The sequence below is a fragment of the Hippocampus comes genome, unplaced genomic scaffold (genome assembly GCF_001891065.2).
Source record: "Hippocampus comes isolate QL1 unplaced genomic scaffold, H_comes_QL1_v1.1 scaffold10, whole genome shotgun sequence".
NCBI lineage: Eukaryota > Metazoa > Chordata > Actinopteri > Syngnathiformes > Syngnathidae > Hippocampus > Hippocampus comes.
The window spans coordinates 850545-862993 of NW_017805001.1; the positions used below are offsets into that span (position 1 = coordinate 850545).

General features: G+C 44.4%; 1 protein-coding gene across 1 annotated transcript; it reads left to right on the forward strand.

The window, feature by feature from the left end:
* Positions 1-3685: 3685 nt before the first annotated feature.
* LOC109531575 (tumor necrosis factor receptor superfamily member 16-like) lies at positions 3686-12449 on the forward strand. Its single transcript, XM_019895931.1, has 3 exons — positions 3686-4170; positions 6567-6726; positions 12079-12449. The coding sequence occupies exons 1-3, from the start codon at positions 4132-4134 to the stop codon at positions 12447-12449; spliced, it is 570 nt and encodes a 189-aa protein (XP_019751490.1). The 5' UTR covers positions 3686-4131.

Genomic DNA, 12449 nt, shown 5'->3' on the forward strand with positions numbered 1-12449 from the left:
GAGACCACACACACACACACACACACACACACACACACACACACACACACACACACACACACACACACACACACACACACACACACATGTCATCATCATAGTTTCATTTCCCATCACTCGGGCATCTTGTCTTTTTCCCATCTCCCCGCCTTCCCGATGTCCCTGCGGGTCTATATTCATCCCCCTTAAATCACATCTCAGTGCCCACCTCTTCCTTACACAATCTCAACCCCTCCCTACCCCCCTCGTTAGGGTGGTCCCACTGCCTGGAGCGAGTGTAGGAGGGATGAATCTCCCCTCGCTTTAGTCTCTCCACAGAGGTTCCCTGCTACTTATCAGTCTCCATTAAAAAGCGGGACAATGCAGCCGCAACCAGCCGATTCCCCTGCTCCCTGGACAGTTGGGGGAAAAAAAATTGGCTCAGAACAGCAGTTTGACTGATCAACACAAAATTGGGCGAATGTGTGTTTTATAACAGGATGTGCAAAAAAAGTGTCAATGACCCATGCCTGGAATTGAACAGGAAGTCAAGACATTTTGTTTTGTGGCAGCCATCTTGGTCGAATTCCCTCTGTAGTACTCCTTGGAAAGTGAGGAAAAAACGGCCCCTGACACTGGTTGGCTTGATCAACACAAAATTCGGTAAACAAAAATGTGTCGCGGTCCCATGCGCGGTGCATAAGAAGTCAGCCATTTTTGTGTGAAATAGAGCTCATAGCTTACTTTGATAAACTGCTTGGGAATGAGCACAAACCATCCCAAAGTGTCCAGTGTACAAGGGTGACACTTTTTTACCAAGGGATCTAATACGGGCAGAGCATGGTGTCAAAGTTTCAGGACCATTTTGAAGATTTGCCATGAAAAAAGGGACTGTGAGGCCCTGTTCATTGCCTTAATTTGCTTTGTATGCGATTGAGGGGGGCGGGAACATAATGAGGCTAACTGGGAGCCAAGTCAGAATGCTAATTGAGGAACGTCTGGCAACGGCCACTCTCAGCAGTGGGAACAATTTCTCTGGAATGCTTGGGCAATGATTTTAATTCTCAGCATCAAGCGCGGACTTGATGATGGTGTCACAAATGGGGTACATTTGTTATCACCACCTGGCCAAAACGCAGGCACGCACACAAATGAGCCCCCTCGCCTCCTTCTGCTCTTCCCCAAATCCACGTCTGCCATGGAGTGCCCGCCATCAATCTATGAGAGGGAAAAAGACTCAAGGGCAAAGTTCAGGAAACAATTAAGTGAAACAACTGCCCCCTGCGACCAAGCAAACAGCGTGAAGGCGGCTGAGTCATTATGTTGACAGGCGAAAGGAATCCCGCAGATGCTGACACAACAATTAAACGTTGGCATGTCACTATTAATGTAACATGATGTCCTTGGCAGAGGTCATTTTCTAAACATTTAAAGTTGTACAATTAGAGATTGTAATACCGTTACCTGGAATTATAAAGTACATTAATCGGAAATTGATTTGCAGTGTTCTAAACTAAGCTAGGCTAACTTAAGTGAAACTCACCAATGGTGAACCCCCATAATAATAAACACAATAATATAATAATAATTATAATATATATCATTCATCATAAAATAATTTTAAAATCCCAGAAATCTTTGGAGTTTGTCGTAAAAATAAATATTTTGAAGATTTACAAAAAAAAAAAAAAGATTTTGTTCAAGCCTGAGCTCTTCCTGTCAGCCATTTTGAAAAGACATCATTGTTGGGTCCACAGAAAATATTGACTTCGGATTTGTGGGATTTATGTTAATGCATTAATATGTCTCTTAAAAAAATGACTGTGTAGTTAATAAATGTTTTATGATGGCAATAATTTCAGGGAGGAACGGATGCATTCACTTGACATTTCCTAGAGGAGGTGAAACTTTTGACCTGCAAAACCGCAACCGAGTGTGGTTCGGAGTTCAAAGACTGAGGAAGCATAAATAAAAAGGCCCCAACGGCATACATGTTGCCGTCTGTTTAAAATAAACGTGAAATATGTAGAGAAAGACGATTTGTATCATCATTCTACAAAAGGGGCTAATTCATAGCGGGCTTCCACGGCCGTCTTCTTTGAAGGCCCGACACCCGAGCTCAGTAGTGAGGACAGGAGCCGGGCCATGAATTTGACAACGTAAAGGCGGCTCGGTGGGAGAATCCCATCGTTCCCCTTCTGCGTGTCTGGCTAACATCCTCGCGGCTCGTAACGTCAACGCATCTTATTCATTCGCCGCGGATGAGTGCGTCTGGCTCCTCTGTTCTTACTGGGAAGCGCGAACTCTCTGCTTTCCAGATTGGCGTAACTATTTGCAGTTGAGCCCCCACCGTCACCCGTCCCTATCTTCCCTCTTGGCCCGTGCTTCAATTCCCTGGCGGAGCGCCGTGTAATGCATGCTGTGTGCACCCCCCCCCAAAAAAAAAGAAGAAATAGCTGTGTTCCATTAGCACGGTGTTCCAAATGGAGGCAGGTGAAAACTGTTTGTCTGTGAAGATTCACAACATCTGTACTTTATATCCAGATCGTGATCACGAACACATCCCTTGGAATTCGTCAGCTCTGATGGTGCAACCTGGTGAATGCATTTTGTGTCTTTCAGGTGGTTTCATTATCTACACGTTACTAAATTGACGAACCCATTCCTTGGAATTCGTCAGCTCTGATGTTGCAACCTGGTGAATGCATTTTGTGTCTGTTTCAGGTGGTTTCATTATCTACACGTTACTAAATTCAACAATTTTCGATACGAAACTACGCATATTATTTTAACGAACCCTTTCAGGGACAGCAGTTACGACAGTGGACGGCTTATCAAGTTATCAGGTTACAGGGTGTATCTAATATATATTAGATTCTAGGCATTTGTTTTGGTTGAAATATTTTACGATGTAAACGAATGGATGTAAGATAAAGTAAATAAAAATAAAATGTGTCCAAATGAATCAAAACAGAACATGATTCTCTTGAAGGCGTACCTGATGAAGTGACCAGTTTAACGATTTCAGGAAGTTGCTGAAGGTCACTCAGAGGTGCCCACGGGAGGCGGGGAGAGGTCTCTGAGATGTCGAAGTTGTCCTCCAAGGATCAATACGAGATCTCGACCGTGTAACTAAATCACTGTCTCTGAAGTTGGTGGGGGGTTGGAGTTGTCTCATCGGTCGCTTGGTCAGCAAAAAAAATAAAAATACAGACAGCTGTGTTAATGCTGAAGAGCATGAGTTCATTTATTCAGTCATTGTTATTTTTATTTTACTAGCGTATTTGTTTTTTTTACATCTGTACTTCCACTTAACTCGAGAGCGTGAGTGCTTTTCCCCACCTCATCATAAAGTTAAATATAGACTTGAGAAAACTTGAGTTCATCACTGTCTCCCTCTTGTGGCTGGGGACGGCACTGAAGCACGCATAAATCAATGACAAACAACGATGCAGGATATGCAGAACACATGGAGCCCTGCTGGCTGCACGCAATACAACAAACACAGGTCATTTATTTCCCAGCCCATTCGTACGTATACTAGTTATGTATGACAAACACAGTATGGATTTGTGTGTGTGTGTGTGCGTGTGGTTTTTTTCACCATTTTTGCATCTTCCAAATACAATGACATCATTCTCATCTGTACGCAAGTCAGACAGTGCCGTTGTCGAACTTGTGAAGTCATAATTTGAGTAAATATTGTATGGAAAAACACTTCTCATCGATAATTACAATCGCGTGGAAAACAGAAAGTACCGCGCTAACTGAGCGTGTCAAATGAGGTCTTTTCCGCTCCGTTCGCAACCTGTTCGTATAGCGAGGAAGCGAGGCGCGTCGTGACTGCAGCGTGTCTTGATTACCTCCCTGTCGTACACCTGCAAGGGAGGGTGAGAGGCCAAAAGAGAGGGAGGGGAGAATGAGAGAGCGAGCGAGAGCGAGGGGGGACTCACTTCTCCTCCTCTTCCTCTGCATTGCACTTGCATCCGAGCCTCACTCCGGACAGGACACTGCTGCTCCTCCTCCTCCTCTTCTTCTTTGATGCTGCAGTGAAGCGAGAAACGAAGACAAGTCAATTTGGGATGAAAATGAGAAAATAGCTCCTCTTCTTCTTTCTCTTTTGCATTTTTTCGGACAAGACGCGCAAACAGGATGACTGCCTTTCCCGTGTTTGTGATCATGTACGCTTTGGTAAGTACCTCGTCACTTTTTATTTTGGAGTTTGAGTGACTTCTTTGCTACTTGCATGCCTCGAAAGGACCCGTGCGTGACAACACATGCGTAAACAATGTGTTAAGGTTTTAGATGACTGAGTCAGATTGATCAAAGTGTGGGTTTGGGGGACCCAAATGGATCCTCGGGCAATTTTCTTCAGGGTTAGAAAAAATTGATGTTTTGGAGTGACTTCTACGTGATTCTCAACCGCTGTTTCATGGCACATCAGCATGCTGTGAGAGGTGTGCTGTGAGGAAACTCCATCCATGCATCCGTCCATCCATTTTTTTTAATTCGCTTTTCCTCACGAGAGCCGGAATCAAACCCTGCACCTCTGCACTGTGATGCGAGCGTGCTAACCACTCGCCGCTGTGCAAAACTTTAAATGAAGGGGGGGCATGATAAAAGTGTCTTTGGCCCTATCTTGTGCCTCTAAATTGATGTACAAGAAACCAACATGCCCGAGGAAAAACAAACAATCAAGATCTCGAGAGGGCACGACTTGCACACGCCTAGCTGTTAACTTGCTACCATAAAACAGGACCTTATGCTTACTGGGGTGTTGTACTGTACATCATCCACAAGTGCGCAACATATGACTGACCCCTCGTAAGTCACGCCTTCTGTTTCTGATTGGTTGTTGTTCCTCGGGCGTGGTAGTTTCCTGATGAGCTAACAAGATGGCGAGAGAGAGACAGAGATTATTTTTATTTACAGACCATCTAAGGCGTAACGAATGTTTTGACAAACATGATAAAAAGTACTTTTTGAGGGGGGGTGTTAGTGAGTTCAACTCGAATTCATTCATTAAAATGAGAATTATGCAATCTGTGAATACGAGGGGACGACTGATAGCTCGAAAAAAATGACAACAATCAACCACTTATTTGCTGATTCGTTTTACATATTACAGGATAAGACAACAACAAACTCCCGACTACCCCACAACCCCAAAAAACTGCCCCCCCAAAAACTTGACAATTTTTCTCTCTGTTCTCTCAAAGTTAATCAAATTTGAAATTGCAAAGTATCGTGAAACAGCCAAACAACCTGCCTGCTTTTCATATCTTTATTCTTGTAAGCATTAAGGGATCCAAAAAGAAGTTCTTCATGATTTATTTTTTTTAATTAGCAGCAGGGAGCGATGAAAAACAGGCAGGACAGCGGACCGCAAGGACCGCAGCTGCACATGCCTGAATTTAAAAGTCCTTTATTTTATACTTGATTCACACATTGAATTTATAATTGTAAAGATTTGATTACATTTGTATCTAACGTCATTTTACATGATTTATGTTGTCTTTGAGATAAAAACTTGCTTTTGATATTCTTAAAAGACGACAGCACTCGTCAATGTTTTCATGAGTCATGTGTCACCTTGGGTGACTGTCTGAAATTGCGGTCGTCCTCACACCAAAATGATGCATCCATCCATCAGCAGGAGCAACAAAGCTTCTGACCCGCAGCTCTTGGGGTGCAGGCCACACGTTTTCCCACCTAGCTCGAGTCTGCTGACCATCCGCAGATGCAAACTCATCCGAGTAATTTCTGGAGGACTTTTTGAATGACAGTGGAGCAGGCGCGCAGCAGCTGGCGGAATTGGCGTGGCCGACGCTGCCAACCAGCTGTGCTGTGACAGGTGGCCCAAAGGACGGTCACAGATTCAATTTAGGAATAAACCTCATCCCCACTCCTTTACCGAATGCTGGCACTTCAAGTGAGTGTGAAATCAGGGTGAAAGCAAAAACGAGAGCACTTCAAGCGGAGCAGGGGAAAAGGTCAAACTCGAAGGAAGGTTGCGCTTGTGAACCTTTAGGCTGCAAATTTTTACTTTTATGGATTAAAGTAAAGAGTAAAAAAATAAATGAAGTTAGAAACTTTTAAGCTAAAAAAAAAAGTCACACTTGCGAAGGATGTACATAGACACACACACACACACACACACACACACACACACACACACACACACACACACACCAATTAATCGATCAGATTTTTCTTCAAATACACGAAAAAAATTGCGACTAAATTAACCAAAATTTGGTCAAAAAGTGGTCAACCCAATTTTTGGGGTCAATAAGAGACCAATCCAAAATGATGTCCAACACACTATACATTGGTCAGTGTTGATCGAATCCGTTGGATGACCGGAACGTACATTTTGTAATCAGATTACATAATCCCATGACATGTGAGTCGCCGGTCCATAAATTTGTGTCGCAAAAAAATAGAACACAAGCAAAGCCGACACGACGCACTTAGTCACATATTGAAGCGGACTCTTGTGAGATTCCTTCATGAAAACAGCTCACCGAATTGACGATCTCCTTTCAACTCTCGCGGGTGTTTTATCGTGTGGTTCTCGCCTCTAGGTGGCGCCGGCGGCGTCCAAGAGCGAGCGTGCGGTGCAGCTGCCCTGTGACTCGGGCCAGTACACAAAGGACGGCGAGTGCTGTCGCCAGTGTCCACCCGGCGAGGGCGTGGTCGGGCCGTGTGGCGCCAAGCAGACCGTCTGCGCGCAATGTCTCGACAGTAAGTTTTTGTTTGTCTCTATTGGTGAAGGAAGAAATTGAGTCAGACACTGCAATGATATTTTGGACTATGGGCATTTTTTCATTTCTGTGATTATTGGGAAATATTGCATGCATTAAATATAATGCAAATGAGCATAGTCACATTTTTAACCACTTCAAAAGCTATTAAAAAAACCTAAATTCTTAACTCCAGTGACCAACCATGTTGAAAAAAAAAGGTGATTTGCATCAACAAAGCTCCTCAAAATAAACAGTTTTCCTATCGCCCCAAAATTTTGTACTCGACCAAAAAAAAAAAAAAAAAAAAAAAAAAAGTTTATTACGATGTATTTTGTCTTTGAGAAGTAACCTGAACCCATTTTGTTGTCTCAGTCGCGGACATGGCAAGGCCAATGTTTCCACTTCTGTGCCCGAGTGCTAATCATGCTAACGGGATTAGCATCAGAATAATTTAACCACCAGTGTTTCTCATTTTAACACATGGGATGTTATGAATTTCTGAGGAATGCACACCCCCAAGAAAGTTTTTTTTGGTCACAAAACAGACTTAAAATCTGTGTTGAATTATGTTACGAAATCAGTCCCACGCATCTGCTCTCACCCCTTTGGCGGAGTTCTTGAGAAAAGTTTCGCCGAACTCCACACAGGCTGGTACATTAAAGGTATGCAGAGTAGCGCAAAGCAGTGAATTTTCCAGTCAAGACATTCTTCTGTTCTTTCGCCAGGCCAACTGATCATTTACGAGATCAAGAGTCCTGTAAGAATCTTTGAGGCAATTGACACACCACGATTAACAATTGAGATCCTTTACCTTTTATCTCCACTGTCGGCAGTCGTAACAGTCACACATGTTAGCTAGCTAAACATGGCCCATGGCAGCCTCCTCTGGAAGAAAACACACCCCATGTAATTTTACTTCACCCTATCATGCACCCTGTAACCTGATATTATGATTAGCTGTCCACTGTAGTAACGGCTGTCCCTGAAAGGTTTAAAAAAAAAAAAACACACACACACATTGATGTGGTAGAACTTTTTTTTTTGGCATACTATTGAATAGTGGGTTTTTGAAATAATGACCATTAAAAAAAAAATTAAAATCACACACTGTTCCTTGAGCAATCGTGCCATGTTTTTAGTTCAAATAAATGATAACATATGGCACTTTGCTTCCTGATAAGAACACCAGAGGTCTCAGTTTTTACAGTGCACCGATTTATGTGTGCGGGGCAAATGCCAGGTGTGCGAGTGTGAGCCACCGATTGTAATTTGTTCTCAATTGTACAGTTCGGTTGCGTTTGGCTGTGTGTGGCAGGCTTAATGACATTGAAGGGTGATTATTCTTATTTGCCTGAGGTGATTTAAAACATATTTAAATTTTGGCTGCTTCCAAGCCAGCAGCTGCTCATCTTTCTGGTCGGTAGCCAACAAAATACGCAATTGATGTGCGCTGTAAATTCTGTGATTCTTTACTCCTCACAGGAATCATAAAATAAATGGACCTCTCTCTTTCGACTTCCAACATTCATGAACCTGAACAGCCTGCTTTGTGTTTTAAAATCACACGTGTATCATATTCCTCAAAGTTGTGGCCATAAATCGATGTCAATGATGTGTTTGTTCTCGCTCCTTTTCCCAATTGGGTAGAAGCCCCACCACTCCCTCGCAATCCTGTCGACTCTCCATTTTTATTTCTCGATTCAGAAAACCCTCTTCACCCACCTCCTCATCCTCCCTGTTGTGATGACTCACCCGACTGTACCGGCGGATAAATTGGTATGAGGAAGCAGTGCACCTGAGGGCCCAATCTGCTCATTCATCATGCATACTGTTACATGAAAGCAGCTTTGCACAATCTGCCTGCCGCTAATTAAACACCAACAATTAAAGTGACCCCCACTGAATCACAATTTTCCATTCGCAAGCTCACAAAATTTTCTGTAGGACCTAACAAATGAGTAATTGTACAAAAATACCTATTGGTGACTATCTGCATATTTTGGCGCTTATTTAATGCCCTAAAAAGGCACCCAAACAACACGCTTCTTGCTAGTAGTCGTAAAGTTGCCTTCAATGTTACCTATATCACAGGAGCTAAGGCAAACTAAGGTGAGCTTCTGATGTTAGATCCAACTATAGCTTCAAAATCAACTTCAAACGTTTAATTCCAACATTACCTCTAACATTAGCTTTAACATTAGCTTCTGAAGCGGGCCTCCAATATTAGCTTCGTACTTTAGTTCTATCCTCAGCCTCCAACATTAGCATCCAAAGTTCACTTTTGAAATTAGCGGTAAATGTTAGCTTTCAATGTTGGCTTCCAAAGTTAGCTTCCAATGTTAACTCGAAAGAGCTTCAACATTAGCTTCCAACAAAAGCCTTCCAACATTGATTCTAACATGAGATTACGAATTTCGCTTCCAATGTTACTTCTGAGGCTAGCTTACGATGTTAGCCCCAACACGCGGCCGTTTACAAGTGCTCTCTCTGGCTTCAAAGAACCTTACCCTTCCTGTTAGACCTCAACTGGAATCTTGCGGTATGCCGCTGTTTGCCACCAAGCTGTCTAGTCAACCTGAGCTTCAATAAATATAAACTTCCAACATTAATTTACCACCTTGTTTTCTTCAACATCAACCCCTCAATGAGGCTAACCTGACCTCGACGTGAGTCTTCCATCACGCTGCTGTTTGCCGGACGGTGATCAGCCAGTGACCAATGCTAGCTAATCCCTCGCTAACATGGCACCGAAAAATCAGCAGGGTTTTTGGGTGTCGCCCTAGGGTGTTGCAGGACTTTGCGAACAGGCATGAATGTGTGTGCTTTTCAGGAAATTATTCTCTACAGAGAAAAATGCAAGAACGTGAGCGACGCACCTGAGGGCCCAATCTGCTCATTCATCATGCATACTATTACGTGAATACAATCTTACTATCCGCCTGACGCTAATTAAATGCCTTCATCGAGCTTATCAGGAACAATTATTCTCAGCCGAGCTGTACTTACATGCACACGCTCCCTGAGAGGTTACTTCCAATTTTCTGCAGCATGTGGCGAGTGAAAGTCTTAATGCGGTCGAGGCCCGCGGGAACGCCGCCATACGGCGCAACTCACCTGCGCGTGCGGCCGAAGTGCTTGAGTGAATCATTGATGACCTGCAAAGTGCTAAATTTCCTGTTTGGTGGCCAATGTTTAGTTACCGCGGCGCCATTTCATTCCAACTTCCTCTTGGTGTAAGCCCCACAGATACCCTCCCCCCCACATGACCAGCGCATCCCCCCTCCACTCGCTTTAGATTGATTGTCAGCGTCAGCACTGTTGAAATATTAATCAACTGTCTCTTGCTTTCTCTTCCGTCTCAAGCCGCAGCACCCTCACGCTCCGCTAAAAAAGCTGACAGGTCAGCGTAGTGATTAAGAGCCAATTGGACCCGGATTCAAGACTGGAAGCAAAGTTGCAAGGAGACATAGGAAATTCCCAATCAACTCTTCTTCCCACCACTTCCTAAAGCAAGTCAGCTGGAAGCAATCCAGTGTTTAATTCTTGAGCACAGGCCTTCCCTAAAAACACACCTTTAAAAATCCAGATGCAATAAGTTGGCGCACCCCATCTTTCCCATTCCTGCACAGGAAATTCTCTTTCCACTCCCTTTGTTTTCTTTAGGTCTATTGTCAAATTTTTTTTTAAGCCACGCGCCCCTTTCAACATTATGAAGAAGAATACCGCACCGCCTTATTTTGCAGGACTGTGCCCGTTCCTGCATGAGAAATTCTTTCTTCAGTCCCCCAAACTTTTCTAGATCGTGACAGAAAAAAAAAGACAAACAAAAACATTACATCAAATCAATTAAGACCACGAGTCAATCAAAACCTGCAAGTGAAATTGAAACGCCACCTTGAAGTTTGATTAAAATGATTTAATCTTGCGCACCCCACCTATCGTGTTTACAACTGTGGATGCCTTATCGTGTTATCAGGTTACAGCGGGCGTGCAAGATTAAAATTGCGCCGTGGACTTCGGCCAATGAACGTCTGTTGTCGCCCAGCTGGATCATAACATCAGAAAATGAAAGAAATTTGATGGAACAATTTAGTCAATATTCTTATAGATCACAGTCATTTTGTGCTGTCTTTGGGGTTTTTCATTACAGCTTTTTTTTTTTTTCCCCCAAGCCCGAGCTCCCAGAACCCCTACTGCCAATGTTGCATTATTGATGACACTAATGGCACTCCGGCATGATTTAAAGGAGGCGGCGTAGAAAGGGGGTCACTTGGCGCAACCCCCTACCATCCTAATCCGAATACGTAGCATTCCAGTGCTTGGTACATTTGTCAACACGAGTATGTGTGGTCCTTTGTAAACAACATTTTCGTAATTGAGCTTGGCGGACCGACCACCTTGTCTCAGATTATTCCCGGTTAAACATTCCTAACTCGAGTCTTTTTAAGAACATCGGCACTGTTCACAAGGTATTTGCGGTGCCAGCCTGGGCTCGATCTTCAACATGTGCTCCAACATAGATAGCGAGACGAGAACGGTGCGGTGGAGTTTTCACAGCCCCTAAAGTCCTGTTAATCAACATGACACCCCCCATGTGCAGTCTGACACATACACACGTCATGTTGTTACTTCTGTTACAGCCCCCGCCAGCCCTGCCCGCTCATGATTTACAACACGGCCTAAGATGAGAAGCCTTTCAGGAGCATTTAACTAGCAAAAATTGGACAGGTGGCATGTATTTTTGAACGTTATTTACGGGCAACCCCCCCCACACTTCAATCATAACCTACTGAATGGGTGCTGGGGGAGAAATGGGAAACGAAAATCTTAAATATCAAAATGAATAAATAAATCGATAAGTAGGGCGGCGCGGTGGTCTACCGGTTAGCACATCCACCTCACAGTGCAGAGGTGCAGGGTTCGATACCGGCTCTGGCCTTCCTGTGTGGGGTTTGCATGTTCTCCGCGTGCCTGCGTGGGTTTTCTCCGGGTACTCCGGTTTCCTCCCACATTCCAAAAACAAAAATGACAGGTTAACGGAACACTCTAAATTGTCCCTAGGTGTGAGTGTGAGCGTGAATGGTTGTTCGTCTCTGTGTGCACTGCGATTGGCTGGCAACAAGTTCAGGGTATCGCCCGCCTACTGCCCGAAGACGGCTGGGATGGGCTCCAGCACACCCGTGACCCTTGTGAGGATGAAGCGGTTCAGAAAATGGATGGATGGATGGATGAATTACAGGTGTCTTTTCTATTAACTCCGACTAAATTGTCAAATTTCAGCCTTGAACTTTTTGGAATAGATGATTTGTTGAAAAAAAAAAAACAATCCACCCTACATTCTCGTCACCAGGCGAGACCTTCTCCGAGAACTACAGCCACACAGAGGAGTGCCACGCGTGCACCCAGTGCACGGGCCTGATGCGCATGGAGACGCCGTGCACCGACTCCAACGACGCCATCTGCGTGTGCCGCTACAACTTCTACTTTGACGAACTGTCGGGACGCTGCGAGCCATGCACGGTGTGCCCGGCAGGCGAGGGCGTTTTCGCCCACTGCGAGCATGACCACGACACGGTGTGCGAGGAGTGCGTGGACTTTACCTTCTCGGACCGTGACAGCTCCCTGGACCCCTGCCTGCCCTGCACCATCTGCGACGACGAGACCGAGATCCAGTTGGCGCACTGCACGCCTGTCAGCGACTCGGTCTGTCACAGTAAGTAG